The 19,060-nt window shown below is 52.0% G+C and overlaps 1 protein-coding gene across 13 annotated transcripts; it reads right to left on the reverse strand.

Annotated features, from left to right (window-relative positions):
* Positions 1 to 3,965: 3,965 nt before the first annotated feature.
* SF1 (splicing factor 1) lies at positions 3,966 to 17,915 on the reverse strand. Of its 13 annotated transcripts, none has more exons than XM_045485816.1 (14): positions 17,452 to 17,915; positions 15,666 to 15,794; positions 12,868 to 12,943; positions 9,664 to 9,816; positions 9,365 to 9,454; positions 8,847 to 9,030; positions 8,646 to 8,761; positions 8,408 to 8,515; positions 7,526 to 7,706; positions 6,990 to 7,242; positions 6,595 to 6,654; positions 6,309 to 6,488; positions 5,343 to 5,547; positions 3,966 to 4,907 (listed from the first exon to the last, which is right to left on the reverse strand). In XM_045485816.1, exons 1-14 carry the CDS (start codon positions 17,480 to 17,482, stop codon positions 4,778 to 4,780), a joined length of 1,896 nt encoding a protein of 631 aa, XP_045341772.1. In that variant the 5' UTR covers positions 17,483 to 17,915; the 3' UTR covers positions 3,966 to 4,777. The 13 variants fall into 13 exon arrangements, with proteins under 13 accessions (XP_045341772.1, XP_045341770.1, XP_045341766.1 ...); XM_045485814.1 differs by having other exon boundaries at positions 6,990 to 7,263; XM_045485810.1 differs by having other exon boundaries at positions 6,990 to 7,263; positions 17,086 to 17,880.
* Positions 17,916 to 19,060: the final 1,145 nt, after the last annotated feature.

Raw genomic sequence — 19,060 nt, forward strand, 5'->3', positions numbered from 1 at the left:
CCACGGTGGCCTTACGTGGGGGGCGCAGGGGTCTGCACTCGGGTAGCGAGGTCATATATCGGGGCAACAGGGGCAAGGAGCCAAGGGTCAGGGTGCCCCGAACAGGAGACGTGTAGCTAGCAGAGGACGCTGGGTGTCTGGGAGAAGGGGGACCGGGGGACCCCAGGTTCCAGGGGGTTGTGTGAAGGTCGCCTGAGGCAGGGCCACTGCCCCCACGCCACCCCCACCCAAGCTGAGCCACTCCGAGATCCCCCCTGTTGCTGTCCTTCAAGGAGCTCTGAAGTGACCTTTCGAGAGTGGTGGTAATCAGATTACAGGCTGGCTCTGGCTAGGGGCTGCCAGCCCAGAGCAGGGGCCTCTGGGAACTGTAGTCCTGTGCCCACAGGGGCAGGAGAAGCCAGCATCCCCCACCCACTCGTAACATTGGCCAGTGGTATTGGGTCTCTCTGTGATGCAGCTGCCAGGTGATTGGAGACCTTCTCCCACTCATTCCTCCCACCTGGGGCCACAGTACTGGACAGGGACTCAGTGGGCCAAGGTTCACGGCCGTGACCCCACCTGTAAAGTGGGAGCCTCGGCACCGGGAACCTTATACCACTTCCTCGTCTTCATGGCCTGGCAGCTCCAGGACCTTCCCTCGGAGGCTCTGGCTGTCCCCGATCCACCGCTCACGCCCTGGCCCCGGCACTGATTTGCTGTGTGACCTGAGGCTGGTCGCTTTACTATTCTGAGCCTTGAATTCCTTCATCCAATTTATACTCTCAAATAAGAATATAAATTCCTGCCTCCGCCTGCTGCTGCCTCCTACTCTTATGGAGGCCGCCTTTTGGATCCTGCTTTGTTCTTTGAGCAAAAGGAGCCCAAGGCTTTGTGCAATTTCAAAGGATGCCTGGGCCTCCCGGGCAGCGGGCTGGTGGAGAGCAAGAACTGGGTGTTCTGGTCTGAGGGCCAGGGAAGCAGGTCAGAGGCCCGGACGGCCGCAGGACGTTACTGAGAGCCTGGCTTGGGGGAAGGCTGAGTTGTTTCCGAGGACATCCTGAGCCACAGCAGGCCCAGCCCTGGAATCACGAGCGTGGTGTGGGGTCTACACTCCAAGTCTTCCAACTCCCAAGCGCTGCTCTCGTCTGCCCCCAAACAGCATTACTGGGTTGATCTCCCCAGGCCGCCATGCTTCATAGTGAGAAAAAAGATCAGGAAAATACCAAAATGTGCCTACACGGGCATGGTGGGAATACAGAAAACTTCCTTAAACGCTCCCATCTGCAGCCCCACCCACGGGGCTGTGCCTCTGCGGGGGTCACCCACCCTCCAAACCCTTGTCTCCAGTTGGGTGGGTCGGGTCTCCGGGCTTGGCTAGCATCTTGGGCCGCGGGGGCTGGACTCACTCGCCAAAGGCTGGCTGCTCTGAGTAGAGCTCAGGAAGCTCCTTGGTGCACAATAGTCCTGGAGAAAGCCCCACTTTCCCTGTGCAGTCACCTTGCACCCAAGTTGTGACGGGACCCTGCCCACACAAACCTCTGCCCTGACCTCTAATGGCCTACAAGTTCATTTTCCTGCCGCTAGGGACCTGCTCCCAACCATTCCCAAATTCTCATCCGCTCCCCAGATGAATCCAAGCCTCTTCTGGCTGGCTGGCTCTGACGCCCCTCCTGGTGTACCAGCGCCTTGCTGGCCCTTCTGTGCTCAAGGCACTGGCTCAACAGGGATTTGTCCCATTTCTACTAGGAAACAGAAATTACTTTTTAAAAGGAGGCTCCGTGCCCAATGTGGGGCTTGAACTCACGACCCTGAGACTAAGGGTCACATACTCTACCAACTGAGTCAGGATGGCGTCCCAGGAGAAATCGCCTTTTTTTTTTTTTAAACCTTTGTTTTATTCTAAAGTAGGCTCCGCACCCACAATGGGCTTGAACGCACGACCTTGAGATCAAGAGTCTCACACTCTATGGACTAAACCAGCCAGGCGCCCAGAATTACTTTTGACTTCTCGGACTACCCCCTTGTGGGTGTCCAGTGGCCCCCACTGGAGTTACGCCACCCCAGAGAACCCCCCTTTTATTTTGCAAGCCCCAGCCCAGCATGATGAAACCTTGAAGGCTCAGGCTGACCTACTTGCCTCCCCATGTCCTCTCCAATCCCTCATTCCCCATCCAGTGCTGCGTGTGCAGATCAATCTTGAACCCTGGAAGCACTTGACCAACCCGAGTAACTCAAGGTTGTTTATGTCTGACTAGGTTTCTAACCAGAAATCCTGCCTCCTTCTCCGGACCAATCTTGGGTTTCTCCAGAGCCCGAACACTGACCTTTCCCAACGGGTGTTCCTTTCACCAACCAGGCTGAGGGGGCAGGGAGCCAGTGCCGAAGTGACAGGACAGACAGGCTTGAGCAAAGGGCTTTTCCTGCACTCTTTCAGGTCCTAAGGCGGGTGGGAAAGCATTTCTCCTCTCTCCCCACTCTTGCCTCAGAGGCAGGTAGCTCCCTACACTTCTGAAGGCCGAGCCTCTCTCCCATTTCAGGGCCTGGAGCTCCGTGGAGAAAGGCCCAGAGTTGTGCCTTAGCTAGCCACTTTGTTACTCTCCAAAACCTTAACAAAAGCTGACGGCAGGGAGCAGGGAGGGAGCTAGCACAGGAATGGAGCTGGCCCCAGGGGAGAGAGACGGAGGAGATAGCTGGGCTGTGGTTAAGTCATTTATTGATTTTATTTCTAAAACCCACATAGCACCACTTTGCCTCTTCCAGAGCTTCAAAGAGCTAATTAACCGCCCAATGAGCCCACCAGGGAAACCGAGCTTGTGGGGGAAGCAATGAGGTGAAGCCAAGGTCAAAGAGGGTTGCTAGGCCCCAGGCCCTGCCCCCATTCCGCCAGTTAAGGACAAAGAGAAAAGAGCTTGTTCTCTTCGTTTAGTCACCTGTAGTCTTAGGGCCTAGTTAGGGAAACCCACTGAACTTGCCTCCCTCCTGAGGGTTTCCTGAACCCCACAGGCCTATGGCAGAGATACAGACGCCCTGGACGGGGCCCACAAAACCGGGCCGTGCTCCACACAGAAGGCACTGGGCGCGCCCAACCTGAAGGTGGAAAGCAGCCCAGGCCGGAGCTGCCCCCACCGGCCAGGTGCTGGGGCAGCAGGGGCGTGCTGTCCCTTAACTTCCTCCAAAGGAAGGAGAGGCTGCCAGGAAAGGCAGGCTCCACGCAGGCTCCCCAGGGGTGGTGTGGCACAGCGGCGGCAGCGGTCGGGCGAGGACCTCACTGCCTCATGCAGCCCTGACATGGGTTTTTTTTCTGCTGCCACAACAGGCACTGTCCACTGCCCCACTCGAGAAAGAACAAAACGGCCCGAGACCCCTGCAAAGAAGTGCTTACGCAAAGTGCAGATGGGGCACTTTTTCTCGCCCCCACCAACCCCCAAAGCCTGCAGCGCCGGCAGGCTGCAAGTAAGTCACGGGCAGAGAAAGAAAAAGCCACTTGGCGGTTTTAATTTTAGCTGCTCTGTGCCTCACAGGCAGGATTAGTTGGCTTGACCTTTAGTGCTGATGCCTCCCTAGGCCCAGGGCCTTGGTCAGGTGGCGGCTTCCAGGCAGAAGTCGCAACCAGAGCTCATCAGGGGTGTGTGTGTGTGTGCGCGTGTGTTGGGGGGGGAGGGGGGAGGGTGTCCAAGCCCCAGGGAAACGCTTTCAAAAGAACAGGGACCAGGGGAATGAGGGGTGATGGAGGCGAGGAGGGGGGTGCGAAGAACCCGAGTCTCAGCTAGTAAACCAGGGAGAGATGGCGGGACCACCCACACACTCGAGCTCCCACCGGCAAAGCCACACACGGGGACACAGGTGGGAGGCTCCTTAATTAGTGTCCCAGCAGTCCCCCAAAAGAGACCGGGGCGGCTGGGGCCAGGTGCTGAATGGAGGTAAAAAAAAGCAACTCTGGTGCTGGTGGAGGGAATCTAAGAAGAGAAAATGAAGAAACAGACCCAGAAAACCACACTGCTCTTTTATTCAATGGAACACCCCCCTTTAACGCAGTGTTGAATCATACACCGAAAAAAAAGCCCAGAGAAATTTCTGCAGATAAACCAGTGAAGAGAACGCGCATTATACATTATTGTCAACATAATCACTCCATGAAGAGGGAAGGGGAGGAAAAAGGAAGTAGAACGAAAAACGAGGGGCTCAAACCCTTAGACACTGCAAAACATTCAGACGTTTGGGATTAAAATAAAATTTAAAAGGAAACCTTCCAGGAAGGAGAGGAACAAATGGAATCTGAGGCAGCTTAGATGCTCAGGGAGCATGGAAAGGACTCTCCAGGGTGGCAGACGAGCCCAAGGTGGCTTGGGTGGCTCCACCTAACGCTGGCAAGGGTGCCGGGATAGGTGTCGACCCAGAACCTGGAAATGAACCCACTTCTCTACAAAGGTGGCAAAGACAAAAATCTCACACTACAGAAAGAACAAAAAAAAAAGTCTCTGGGGTGGTCATGGCAACCTTGAAAATTTTAGAACCAAAGAACCCCCCCCTCCCGCCCCACCCCCGCAACTAGCCTGACATCAACGGCTAAAGCTTGCGCCTAAAACCATTTGCTCCCTCCTCTCCTTAGGAAGAGAAGAACAAGGAACGGAGAAAAAGGAAAGGAATCTAATTGCAGCAGAAGATCGGGGAAGAGCATCTCCTTGGACGGAGTCTGAAGAAAGGAAGAGATCAGGAAATAACAAAGGAAAAAGAAAAAAATTAATAAAAATTTCACGATATGGAGCCAGCGTGTTCCGATTCCGTCCACAAAAATAACTCAGGCTGCTTTGCCGAACCATCCTGTCCACCAGGGGCGCTGCTGAGGCTGTCTGCCTGGAAGGGTCACCAATGGGCGCGGAAAGTCCTCACTCTCATGGCTCGGGCCATCGCCGCCGCGGGGAGGGATCCTGGCGGCCCGGTTTGGGGAGAGGCAAAGGGAGTTGGGTGAGGAGAGAAAGAAGACAAAGAAGACACTCGATGCTACGGGGCGCCAGGAGAGCCCAAGCTGGCGCCCCTACTACCACCTGCCCGTTCCCAAGCGAGTCCTCAGTCGCTTGGCCCAGCCCGGTGCGTGCACACACACACATGCGTGCACACCAATCACATGCGTGCATCCCAATGTCTGGCTCCATATGGTGAGGTTCGGCGTGTGTTTAAACGAGACCAATTCTCTCTCTATATAATATATATTTTCTTAAAAAAACCGAGTCTAGTTCTGTGGTGGAGGCGGTGGGGGAGCTGGAGGCATCCCGAAGGGCGGCATGCCCGCCACCCCCATGCCCATCATGGTGACAAAGTTAGAAGGGTCCATGGGAGGCGGAGGAGGAGGGGGCGGGGCATACATCATGCCGGCGGAACCAGGCGGCGGAGGCGGCGGAGGGGGAGGGGCCCCGGGCGGCAGAGGCGGCTGGACCCCGGGGGGCAGGGGCACCATAGTGGGGTTGCCTTGCATCTGAGGGGCTCCTGGAGAAGCTGCGGCAGCCGCCTGCTGCTGTTGCCATGGCGGGATGGACCCTGTGCCAGCGCTCGTGGTGGTAGTCGTCGTATCTGGGGTGGTAAAGAAGCCCAAGGTCACACGCGCGGGGGCACACCGCGGCTCTCTGCGGCTGCTGCCTTGGGATGGGGGGGCGAGGGGCGCCTGCTCCTTGCTTGGCATGCGGTACGGTGGTGGGGGGCGGGCGGGCGGGGCGGTCCTGGTGATGGGGAGTGGAGGGGTGGGCAGGACTACCCTGGGGTCAGCCTCGAGGTCTCTGGGCTTAACAGAGTAAGCCCTTTGTCACCAATGCCCGTGGAAGGGCTGAGGGAAAGGTACCAGACACAAGAACCGGCTCTGACGTCCCTCCGCCCATCCGCCGCCACCACCGAACGGCACATTCAACCTCAAGGCCACAGCTACTCTCCCCACAGCCCGGTCCCATCCCTGCAGTCTCTCAGGCCCCAATCACATCCCTCTCCACAGCATGCAAGCACCCTCCCCACCCTGGCCCTTCGCACAGGCTCGGGCCAGCCAGCAGCTGGCAGCTCACGCAGCCCACCGAGAGCCTGGATTTCCGGCACCCCACCTACGATGGCAGGTTCCCTCCAGGTCCCCCAAAACCTCTCCCCAGACACAGCCACGCCAAACATCAGCTCTCTTCCCCAAGATCCCCAGGAGGGCCAGGAGGCCCTTTCTGTTTACACCCCCAGCAGAGACCAGAGTCTCCTCCCAGGGTGCCCGCCTGCCCGCGTGAGCTGCGAGGTTCTCTTGTCCCTCTCAGCCCCACCTCCCCATCCCACCCACCCCCACAAGCCCAAAATATTCCACTCACTTTGCTGCCATGGCAAGGGGGTACTGGAAGCCATACTGCTGCTGGGCGGAGGGGGTGGCGGAGGCTGCTGCTGCTGCTGCTGCCATGGGGGAAGAGGGCCAGAGGGAGGGGGCGGGGGCTGCCCACTGGGAGGCGGCGGCGGCGGCGGCATCATGCCCATAGGCGGCGGTGGCATCATACCTGCAGGCAGGCGGAGGCAGGGGTGAGGCCTCAGGGGAGGAGAGACCGGAGACCCCACTCGCGCCCGGGGCACACCCCGAAGGGAGCAGGGGACAGGCTGTGTTACCTTTTCCTTGATGCAGGCGATAGACCCCAGAGCCCACAGGCGTACTTCCCAGGTACTGATCTTGATGGAAGGAAAGAGCAGGGACTTAGCAGGACATTGGAACCAGCCAGAGAAGATGCCCCCACCGACAGCCCGTTCGGTCACACAGCCTGCAACTGCTACCGTTCTAAGAACAGTTCTAGGACTGTTGCCTTGAAGAGGGAGGCCTCTGTCTGCCCCACACAGAAAACACTTCCTGAACCAGAACAAAGTCCTGCTCCTTCTGGAGCCCGAGCCTCGGCAGGAGACCTGGTGCGACACCCAGCCACTCCGAGGGCTGCTTCCGGTTCGCAGCAACCTGATGTAACCCTTGCTTACCCCAAAGCCCCAAGGTTTCTGGTCTGACACTTACTTACCCATTGGAGGAGGGCCATGATGCCCAGGTGGGTGGGGGCCCTGGTTCATCGGTGGTGGTGGCGGCTGCATCCAAGGGGGTGGGGGTCCGTTAGGGTTGTGCTGCATGGGATGTCCGCCGTGCCCACCTGTCAGGCTAGGTAACGGGTGTGGGAAGCTGTGGGGGCCACCTCCGGGCCCACCAGGACCACCTCCGTGCATGCCATGGTAGGGCCGACTCTCTGAAGGGCCCGAATTCATCCAGGGCGGGCGGCTCTGGGTGGTGGACATGAGAGACTACGTGAGAGCATTTCCCGCCAACGTCCCCGCCTGCTCCCCCTGGTGGCAACACTGTTCTTTCGGCTCTGTCAAGAGGTCCAGAACCCGAAGACGGGATCTTCCCAAAGCGAGAGATCCCCAAACATCCTGACATCCGGAAGAACAATGTTGCCAGCCATGTCCGCCAACCTGCTCTACCCAGAGCACCTGGCCACAGCGCCCCTGTCTCTGAGGAAGAGAACGGGGGACCGGGCCACAAAAACCAGCCCCTGAAACTCACCGGGGGAGGTGGGTTGTTGGCGGGAGCAGCAGGCCGAGGCGCACTGGCCAGGGGCGTGGTGGCGGGCCCAGAGGTGGAGCCCACGGACGCTGGCACAGGGGCTTCGCCCAGTTCAGCCATGAGAGACAAATACTCTTTATCCATCCGTGCTTTATCCTGAGCTGACTGGGGGTCACCAGGCCTGAAGGTGGGATAGGGAATGGAGAGAGAGAAGAGAAAAAAAAACCTCTTCATTATTAAAAAAAAGTTTTACGTTCTGAGAAATTGACAGAGTTTTGAGGAATCCAACGATCCTTCCTCAAAATAGTCTCATCCAATTTTCAGTTCTGTGCCCAGCTCTGCATCTGAGATTACCACGCGGATCTCTGCCACAACAGAGAAGACTGAGATCATACGACCATGCCAGCCACGGGAGCCAGGAAAGCACAGGCTCTTCCAAAAAACAAACTTGCATCAGATCCTACATTCCCAGTTTGAGGAAAGGAAAATATATGCAAGACGAGAGCACCTGCCACGTTTTCCAAAGTAAAAAAAAAAAAGGAGAAAACTGTTGCCATCAAGGGCTGGTTCAAAACCGGTCAAGAATCCAGACTGCTTAGCAGCAAAAGGTAGTTAACACTGAGGCACACTATATCCAAAATGGAAATTTCCAGTGTTCCTGCACTTAAGACGAGCCACAAAATACAGGTGTTCTGCACAAGCTGCTCCTCATCATCCTGGGCTTTAACATCACACCGTCACAGACCACATTCACAGAAAGGGAGCATCTCTCTGGTCCAAAGGCTAATAGGAACCAACCAACAACGTGCTAAAAAAAAAAAAAAAAAAAAAACAGTTTCGTACACCACAGGCTACAAAGAAGCTCCAACTCCAGCCGCTCACCTTTGGAATTTACAATCGGAAGCAATATGGCCAGCCCCTCCACACTTGGTACACACTGTGGTATTGGTAATGCTGCGGGTCTCTGAGCTCTGCCAAGGTCTTAAGATCCTGTCAAGGAAGAAAAAACACACACACAAAAAAAGACAAAGTCATCTCAAGAGCCACGGTCAAGCTCCCTACTCCCACAGGTTCTTTAGGTCCGAGTGCACTCTCCCTCCCTTCAAAACTGATGCCACACCTGTTATCATCCTCTCGAAGGGTCCCATTCAAACGGGCCAACTCCCGAAGCTGCATCTTCCGTAGATCATTCTGGTCCTCAGGGGTCTCAATACCCTGCTTCAGGATGTTTCTTATCTAGCGGAGATGGGACAGCCAGTCATGTAAGCACCGGGGCCACTGTATGACTTCCAGCAATAGGCTTCCTTTCTGGCTGCCTCACCTGTTCCACAGCTTTCTTCACATTCTCCATGGTGTTGGCGGTAACCAGGGCATGAAGTGGTTCATCTTCTCCAGGCAACATCTGGCCATCTTTGCGCCCAACCTTCCCTTCTTTGACAGACCCTTTTCCCCGAATCATAATCTTGGCGTTACATTCCTTCTCTATGTTCTTCAAGGTGTTCCCTCTATCAGAAGCAGAAAGAACGGAGTTTTTGTATTCGCCAGGCAAGTTCACATGCCAGAAGAGACAGAGCGGGCTGATCACACTGGCAGAAAGTGTGACAGCATGGAGTTGGATTTTCCCACCAAAAGCTCCATGACCCCCAAGTGAAGGCCAGCCATAGCAAACGATCCCCAAGATCAGACTTCTCTGCAGTAGGAGGCCGAAGTTAGAGATTTTCTCACAGAAAGGCGAAACAGGAAGGCAAGCTATCAATTGTACCCAATGGGGCCTAAGATCGATCCATCTCACGGGGTCTCAGGAATGACGCACTGTCCCATAGGACAGCACTTACTCACCTGGGCCCAATCAGCAGCCCCACGAAGTTGATTTCTGGATACTCATCTTGTGGAATCATTACTTTATCGCTCACCCGTGTTGCTGGAGGTCTAAGAAAGAAACGACTCATGGACTCTGCGTGTTTCTGAGACAGGACACCGACATTCCACAGCTCTTCTAAACCTGAGCTTGGTACCATGTGTTAATCACATGTGATTTGGGGCAAGAGAGGGGACATGGGTACCAAAACGGTTCTACCACCAGCTCACACGTGGCCCACACGTGTCCTTGTCCCGGACCGGCCAGCCCCTCTGCTTACTTGTAATCTGCAGGCGGCTTGAAATCAGGGTTGAGGGCAACCATCTCCGTGATGAGGTTGTGCCGCTCCTCTTCAAGCTTTTTGCGGGTGCGGAACTCGCGGGTGTTAAGCCGCTTCCCCTCGCTATTGTAGATGGGCTCAGGGGAAGGGGACCTGTGGGAAACAGAGCCCCGTTACGGCTCTGCCTTCACTTTTCTCATCCCACACGGGCTAAAATTAGTCTTCCCCAGCCCCTCTGCCTCTCAGACCCTAACACAACACTCTTCGGAGGAACCGACCATAACGTGTGCTATTCAAGATCGTGTGGAGTGGGGAGATGAAAGCTGGCTTAGCATAGGGGGACTGGGGTGTGTGTGAGAGAGGAAAAAAAAACGGTCTGGCTTCTAATTGTTGAGAAGAAAAAAGTCTGTCCTTCTGGGGGGGAAATCTTTGGACTGTAAATGGCAAGGACAGTATCATCTTCTGGAGTCTTCTTGCCAAGTATGGATTTTTCGTTCGTTTTTAAAAAAGCTGTACAATATTACAACTCTACGAACCACGGAAACCCCAAGTTTAGGTAAAATGTGGACTCTTGCAGAGCTCGCGCCCTAGCAGGAAGAGTGTCTGCACCCCTACCGCAGAGTAAGTACGAGCTCTTTAACCCAATGCGACTGGGACTCAAGGCTGCTGCAGCTACTTGGCCCCACAATGGAGAGAGATGGTTCAAGGCTTCGTCTCTGCTTTTCCTTCAATGGCCTGGCTGGCTGTGTCCAAGGCCCAGGAGCCAACCTGTTTTCTGGCTGTTCGAGGTTGGGGAGTCTGGGTAGAGAAAAACGTTAAAGTGCTAAAGCAGCTTCTGCTAGAGGCTGCAAATGCAGATTTGGTCAAGTACTTGTCTAGGGTCTGGACCTGCAAACGGCAAGGGGAAAACCTAGGATTCTCCACCAGAGTTTACAAGTCCAGAAAGCAGATTTTCTCTCTCTCATTTTTTTAAGGAGTAAAATGCTGTTGCTACAAGTAAAAAAATAATAACGATAAAATGGTCAGTTTACCACAGCTGGATTTTGCGGTAATAAAAAAAGAGAAGTTACGCTCCTAGAATTCTGAGTTGAGATTACAAAAAGGACCATAGCTTGATATTCTGAATGAAAATTTAGTAGCAGCTGCAAGAAGGGAAGAGATCATGTGGATCAGGTTATTAAAAAAACATCCTGAAAGTAGTCAAGACTCCTATACCCTTGGTTTAGTTGAGAGAACCTTGCCTAGTTGGAGAGCAAGGACTGAACTCGGCTGCTCCCACTGTCTTCAGCCTAAAGGGAACCATGTCATACCACATTACACACACGATGGAATAAAAGGTCAGGTTTGTTCATGGCTAATGACGACTAAATGACACCTCCGTTTCTAGCATTTATATGAACTGTTGACACAATCCAATGATAGTGAACAAAAGCAAACATACCCCAGCTCATTAGACTATCAGCTTACACATTTATGTCTATAAGAGATCTTAAAAACATTTTTAACTGTGCAACTTAAGCAACATCAAAATAGCAGAAAGTGGCTTAATATTGAGAATACACCTTCTTAAGAAATAACCTTATTAAGGTAAGAAACTCATGCAATTCCCTCCAACCTGGGCTCAAAAGCAAAACCAGTCAGGCATTAGGCCCTCTTTCAAACTGAATACAAGAGAGAAGAAAACTCTGCTCTGGTTTTATTTCTAACATGCTTGACATTTCTAATTCTCACCCCACAGCTGTCTAGAATGTAAGCATTTCTAGCTAATCAACAAAACAAGTTTTACCGGTACCAAATCGGTCATTTAAAAGCCTCCCCACAGTTTAACCTCTTCCCAAATTGTGGATGTGAAAGGCAATAGCTAATATTCTAGAGGTTAGATTGGCCCAACTTCTTCACTTCGAATAGGCATCACATAGATGAACTAAACTCTAATCCCAGTTCTCCAGGAAGCAAAGGTTTGTTAAAAATTCAACCTTTTGAGGAATTGCCTGGCAACCTGTTAGACATATTACTAAAGGGAAAAAGGCCAAAAAAAAAAAAAAAAAAAAAGGAAAAAAAAAAAAAGAAAAGCACTCAACAGTTGTGGTCTACAACCTACAATGCAAATCTTGGTGGGGGGGGGGGGGGAACAACACCAAAAAATGTAAAACACAGCCTTCCAACCAAAACCTACAGGTAAAAAATAACAAATTCAATCACGTAAAATGAGAGAACACATGGAGAAATTAATTTGTTCCCTGGCAAATGGCAGCAGAAAGATGCATTGAGTGAGTGGCTTCTAAAACCATTACATCATCTTCCTGATTTAACAAGCCATTAATTGGGTAATAAAAGCCAAAAACACTAACTTTTAAAGGGAAGTGCCTTCAACTATGCTGCCTGCACTAAGAGAAACTTCACGGAGAGGGAGGCATACTGCCCTTCGATTAGACTTTAGCGGTTTGAAGTTCAACCAGTCAGTAAAATTCCTGGTTAAAAAGTTCATTTCCCTCAGACTTTTGACTTTTCAAAGGTGAGAGAAATAATAAACAGAGATGACATGACCACAGCTGTTTGAAAACCACACTCTTATAAAAAATAAAGGTGATTTAGGGTTGGTTGCTAGCCTTCCCCAGATAGGTGAGAAATGTTCTGGCCCCTCCCAATACCCCCAGGCAATGGCCAAGGCTGAAAATTCACTGGCAGTGAAGGAAGCTGGTTAGAAATCTCATCTATTTTAAAACCATCTCAAAACCATGAGGAGGACTGCAGCAATGAGCTAACCAGGTAAGAGTTTCTGGTCTGCTCAAACTCAGTGATGCTCAAAAATATTCTTAATCCCTGCATCATGTACCTGTGAGAAAAACTCTATACCCTCGGCTTTCCACCACAGCGGTTACTGTAAAGGCTGGTGAACGGGCCCCCTCACTGTCCCTACTACGGGTGGGTAGATCAGGTGAAAATCTACATGCTTACCAACTGGAAACCAGGTGTCCATTTTCCCGTTAACTTTTTACTCTGCTAGTAATTAAGTTTCATTCCAATCTTCTAACTGATGACTAACCATACGGATTGCTAATTAAACCCTAGGCCCAAGAGTCAGAGTATTAGCAGTCGTCTTACTATGATTTCTTTGAACTGACACAATATGTTGCCACCAGTAAAACGTATTGAGAAAAAGGTAAAAGCGTTACTGTCAGCTGGTTAAAACTGTTTCCCAACCTGTCCTCAGGGTTAGGGGGGATGCCCAGGTCTCCTGTGCGCAGTTTACGAGTCAGGTCTTCTATCTGCAGTTGCACTGGAAGAAACCAGGTTAGGAAAGAAAAAAAAAGGATGGAAAAAAGACAATGTTACCAAAAAACATCTCAAATCTCAACAACAAGCATGAAGAACTCGGAGACTTTGAAAGGGACGACTGATCAGTGAACACTCTGAGGCAAAAACCCCCAACCGCCTATCGGCAGGAGTCCATTTACATCTATAGGTATTTTTCACTTCAAAATGGTTATCACTTAAGGAAGCAAACAGTTTGTTGGAAGAGGGGTTAGCGGTATAGACTGTTCACTAAGGCTAACGTCAAAGCAATTACTCGGTGTTTCACTTCTCCCTCCCCCCTCAAGGCTCGCTATACGAATGGCACCCAAAACAAAGCATGTATGTTATCACCAATACCCTGTTCCCAACCAAATTACTTTGAGGGCAAGACTCTTGAGAGTTTACTTTTCGTCATTAAGTATTAAGCAAAGCCCAAAATGAAATCCAATTAACATGGGACAAGGAAAAATAGCAGTTGAGCAAAGATCATTTTCATTGATACCAGATTCAAAATTCCTTAAACAAGTAAGACATTTAATAACCAATCCAATACCTCATAAACAGTTCGTTATACATACTCTACCCGTACAACCCGATCCGTACTAATAAGGATCTCCCAATACCTGTTGCTTTTGTTCAAATCTTCATATACCTTAATAAACCAGTAACCGTGAGATGTTAACAAGTCTGTCTTCAGACTCGCTCCTCATGAGGAGTGTAAAAGGCAGGGGGGAGAAAATAGAAGTGTGGGTCAAGGAGAATGTGTGTGGCCCTCAGACCTTGACAAATAAGGCTGTACGTGAAAAAGAGAGGAGGGTTTCACAAAAGTTCAATGACTCCAGGGAAATGTTACCCGGCTGATTTCTCAAGATAATGGAACTGCAGAGCAAGATCACTTTCTTCAGCGTGCTGAAGAGTCACCTGTGTCTTACCTTTGTAGCATCTGAGAGCTGTGAGCAGGCATCTCTAGTAAGGGCAAGTCTTAACTGGGTTGGGTTAAAGTTGAGTTGGCTCCAAAAACAGGATTAATACAGGTCTAACCCAAGACATCCTTCTAATTTTAAATACATCCCCCAAGGCTATACCGTATATCCACTCCAACTCCAGAGAAGTGAAAATCCACACTCATATCAAGAGATGATACTTGGGGGCATCGTACAAGGCAGCGTGTACTATGAGAGACAGAAGATGAACGAGATCTGTGGATCCCTAAGCTCTCCTATGCCAGGAAAGTGCTGACTTGACGGTCAAGTATTAAGTTCAAGAACTCAAGTGAAAGTCCCCTTCATGGGAGCAGGCAGTCCTCCTAACTACGGTAGGGATGTGGGGTCTGACCTGAGGAAATAACTGGAAATTAAACCCAAAGTTTGGGATCTTCCTTGGAGCTGAGGTCTATACTGGCCTCGGCTTTGACTCTATCCACTTGGATTATAGCTGTAAACAGCCCTTCGGGCTCAGTGCATTAACTCCCTACACAGGAAGAGAACTAGAGAACTGCAGAGAAGTTTGCTTTTCCCCATTTTCTAAGACTGCTTGTGTTTTGGGAACATTATCCCACTAGGAACACTTCGCAAGGTTGTAAAGACCCGGAACGATCCAGTGTGAGATGAAGGGGTGGGTGGCAGTAGATTGGAACAGTGGGGAAAGAAGAAATATTAGTACGTGAAAACAAGATAAACAATTCCAACACCTCAAAACTCTCGGCAGTTAAAAAAACGAGATTCAGATCCTCAAGAATAACACATGCCAGCCTTGAAGCTTTTACTTATGAAGGCTCCAGACTCATAGGCCTAGGCAGCCTTTGCCCTCATTTACTCCAAAGGGGATGTTTATCTGGTTAGTAAGAAATATTTCCAAGTGAACTTTTCAGAGACAGCTGCACATACATGAATAAAAGTGAAACTTGCATTAAAAACCTTGTATTTGAAAAAAGGTAGTTTTAAGATTAACTTCATTTACATTGTGGACAGTCATTGTTAATTCTTGAAATTTCCCATCAGTTAAGATCTTTTATCCTATCACCTCATTCCATGTCCAAGTAGTATCCCTTTCCCAGCAGAGTTCTTTGATAGTAAATAGTAAAAGAGCCCTCGTTTTAAGACAGCTCTCCAAAGACCAAACCAGAAAAGATGCTGAAGGAAAGGTTAGATTCAACAAAATGGTAAAAAGGGGTGCACTGTGAACACTTTCAAAGCCAGTCTTTAATTAAATTAAGGTTTTTTCTTTTCAGAAAGTACCTATAAAAAAGTAAAAGACCACATTTGAAGGGGAGGAGGAATATGAAATTATGGTGAAAACCCATGCTGTGAAAAAGGTACTTCGTTTATAATACCTGCAGTGTTCTCCACTGGGGCCGTGTCCAGAGAGGCAGAAGACACTCACCTCACAACTGGCAACGAGCAGCAGCTGAAAAGGGCAGGTGGGGTGCTGGACTGGGGGCTACCCTCACTCCTAAAGTGGGTCCCTCTACCTTCCTGGCACTCATGGAGAACACTGCTGTTACAGACAGACCAAAACAAGGAGCTGCAAACCCAGGACTTAACACAGCAGAAACTGATGGATTATGTCAAAGTCGAGAATGAACACCTGATACCTCATCTTAAAAAAACAAGACTTTAAGGTCTCAAACTTACAACACACAAAATGTCGCTCAGAATAAACTGCAACAATCTGAAAATGCATTTGGGTGCAGAACGTGTATTTACCTATATAAGCTCTTTCTTGTTCCCGAGTAAGTCCAGGGGGGATAACCGTAGGCATTCCTGGAATCACCGTCTTCTGTTCCATCGTATCTTGGTTCCATCGGCTCCTCTTCCGCTTCTTACTTGGGAAGTCTACAGGCAGACAAGGTCCATCAAATGCAAATATAAACCAGCGAACTATAAACAAGCAGATCAGGACACTGCACACAACCTCCGCAGACCGGGAGCCTGAGAACTTGACCTAAGACATTTTATAAATGGCAAAAAATAAAAACAAACCCGGGAAATCAGAGACACGTAGCCACTACAAGGGTATCTGGACCTGGGTCCGAAAAGGTAACATTTCACGTTTATAGTATGTCCAGGGAAACTGTGAGGTACGTAAACAATCTAATAAATCTCTACGTCTAAAGTTTCAGACCTACATCAACCATGGATGTCGCAGAAGCCAAAGTATACTGAATAATCAGGCTCGTACAATAATATTGAAGAAACCGCTGTTTCTTCCCAAGTCCCCCTCCCCACCAGTCACCTTTCCAAATTGGCCAGAACTCAGCGAAACCAATGATTTACTAAGTGAAAAAGCCCAACTTTTCAACAAGATTAGTTTTTTCTTCATCAGTTTAGCCAACCTTCCTGGCCAATTAGACACTCAGTATCTGACGTATCAAAAATTCAACAAAGAGCAAACTATACGACAGCCACCAAGTCCTCCTCCTCCGATACAACTGCGGGAACTCCCTACACTTTTAATACACACAGATCAGTTCTACTTCCCAGGGGGTGCAGGCCCAGGGGCAAAGCCCCAACACTAAGGGGAAGCATTGTCAGACTTCTCTACAGTAAATGAACCGAGACTAGGAAAAACTTCTCTCCCTCCAAAAGGAGCATAGGCCTCAACCGCACCCTGAGGAGTTCCAAACTTTCTATCACTGTAATGAAAACCTTGCCTCGCTGTAGAAAAAGCCGCTCTCCTTGCTACTTTTCTGCTTTTTGGGGACCGGTCTACAACCAGGAAGGAGGCGCTCCACGTCATCAGTTGACCCTTTCACGCTTTCCTGACATGCACACCCACCACCCCGTCCGCCAAATCAACTCACTCCACGCCCTTCTCCTACACCAGAGGTTAGAACACAACACAGACCCCCCCCCCCCGCCCCGCCAGATTTTACTCGGGCCGCGGAGCCCGGCCACCACACTGCGCCTGCGCACAGCAGCCCTTCGCCCTCCCCGCTCCCTCCAGCGCGCGTGCGCACTCGGGGCCCAAGAACCGGGCCGCGCGCCCCGTGGCGCCTCCGCCCGGGGCCTCCCCGTGCGCGCGCGCGCCCCTGCCGCGTGCAGCCGCCGTCGCCGCCGCCGCGCGCCCCTCAGGCGGCCGGGCCCGTCCGCGCGACGCCTCTCGCGCTCTCTCGGCCCGACTCACCTCCTCCGCCGCCGGCCGGGCCCGGCTGCTGGTCCTGACGCGGCGGCTGGGGTGGCGGCAGCTGCGGCGGCGACACGCGCTGGTAGAGCGGCGGCGGAGGGGGAGGCTGCGGCGGCGGGTACGAGGAGCCTGGGGAGGGCGGCGGCGGCGGCGGCTGCTGGGGAGGCGGGGGCGGCGGCGGTGGCGGCGGCGGCAGCGCCGCGAAGGGGAAGGCCGCGGTCAGGGCCCCCACCGAGCCCACGGGCGGGGGCGGCGGCGCCCCGGGCACCAGCAGCCCCGCCCCAGGCCCGGGAGCAGGCGGTGGCCCCGGCTCGAAGCCCCCTTTGGGCCCGGAAAGGGGGGGGAGGCCGGGGGGGCCCAGCTTACCCAGCGGCGTGGCGTTCGCTCCGGTCGCCATGGTGCCCCCGGGGACCGGCACCGGTGGCTCCTTTCAGGTGGCGGCGGCGGCGGCTTCTTCTTCGCGAACCTTCCGGGGGGAGGGGACCCGACTGCGCTGCCGCGGAGCGCGCGGAACCCGTCCTCTCACGCGGCGGGCGGCGGCGGCGCGAGACGCACAAAGAGGGAGGAGAGAGGGCGCCGCGGGGGCGGGCCGGGGGCGACGGGTCCGAGGCCTGGATTGGGCCGAGCCGAGGCAAGGGGGTCGGAATCGGCGGCCTCCGATTGGCGGAGCCTTAGCCCTTCTCGATGCACGCTGGGATTGGCCGGACCGTTAGGCCAGGCGAAGAAATGGCGGACGAGCCTGGCGAGCTAGGAGGTGTCGCAGCGCGCACTTCATTTGTTACTGCGCGAACTGAGCTCAGCGTCCAGAAAGGAGGGGATAGGGTGGGGCAAGCTCTGTGACGTAAGAGCCAAGGGCTTTCTCATTGGTTGAAACTGATTGAGTCAATCATCCTTGGTTGCGTCGTAGTCTCATGGGATTGGCTGTGGCTTGTTCGATTCTTTTTCTACTCCCCTCCCCCGGGGAGCAGTTTCGCTGGGATTAAGCGAGAGGTCGCGGCGGTAAAGCCGAGGCTGAACGAGATTTACGGTGGGGGAGGAGTGGAGAAGGAGCGCGCATGCGCAGGTGGGACAAAGCTGCCTCTCCGCCCTTCGCTTCATAGTCGACCCTGGGGTCCGGCGCGGAAGCCCTAAGTGACGTCAATTCTCGATTCCCATGGTAACCCGGAACTGGGGGACGGGGGGGAGGGGCCGGCGCGCGCCCGTAAACAGGATCCGTTGACTAGCCGCAGGTAAAAAGGGACTTCCTGTTTTCTTAAAAGAAGAAAGAAAATAAGCTATAAAATAGCCTTTTTGAAAGGTTAAAAGCAATATCTGAGCCGACAGAAGAACACATAATCTGAGGCGACAACAGTATAAAGTCAATTTCAAAATTAATTTACATACACATTGCGTTTCCATTCGAATCTCAATTGGGTTGGGGTGATTACATCATCTTATAATCATAGAATTATGAAAATAGTGGGGAAACTTGTCAACGAGGTCGAGAAGGAACTTGCATTTCAGACGGTACAAACAGTATAAAAGACACCATCATGAAACGATGTAATACTGTAGGAAAGACCGATGAGGGCAACAGGAAGAGACTGGGAATAGATTCCCCCATATGTAGGTAGATTCCGTAAAGAAAAATTTAGCTAATAAATGGTATAGAGTGCTAAATTAGACAATAAAACAGGCACGGAACACGATGTAGGACACTATCAGTCACGTAGAGATAGAGACTTTTAGGAAGACAAGAAACTCAGACTAATAAAAGATGACCACCGAAGAAATGAACTGTATGATAAAAGCAGACAGTAATACATCAGGAAAATATGTTTGCCACACATGATAAAGAGCTTATATGGAAAGAAGTCTTCAAAGTTAGTGGGGGGGGGGGGGGCACCTGGGTGGCTCAATTGGTTAAGCTTCTAACTTCAGCTCAGGTCATGATCTGGTTGGTGAGTTCGAGTCCCTGGTCTGGCTCTGTGCTGAC

This window comes from Leopardus geoffroyi, chromosome D1, assembly GCF_018350155.1.
Source record: "Leopardus geoffroyi isolate Oge1 chromosome D1, O.geoffroyi_Oge1_pat1.0, whole genome shotgun sequence".
NCBI lineage: Eukaryota > Metazoa > Chordata > Mammalia > Carnivora > Felidae > Leopardus > Leopardus geoffroyi.

Bases quoted from the DNA above. Each gene is read 5' to 3' on its own strand.
- SF1 (XM_045485809.1), bottom strand. From the start codon at position 17,482: ATGGCGACCGGAGCGAACGCCACGCCGCTGGGTAAGCTGGGCCCCCCC. The intron at 15,795-17,085 runs GTGAGTCGGGCC...GTCTGCCTGTAG, and splicing joins CCCGGCCGGCGGCGGAGGAG to ACTTCCCAAGTAAGAAGCGG. The intron at 8,516-8,645 runs GTGTGGCATCAG...CTTCCTTGACAG, and splicing joins CTTCGAGAGGATGATAACAG to GATCTTAAGACCTTGGCAGA.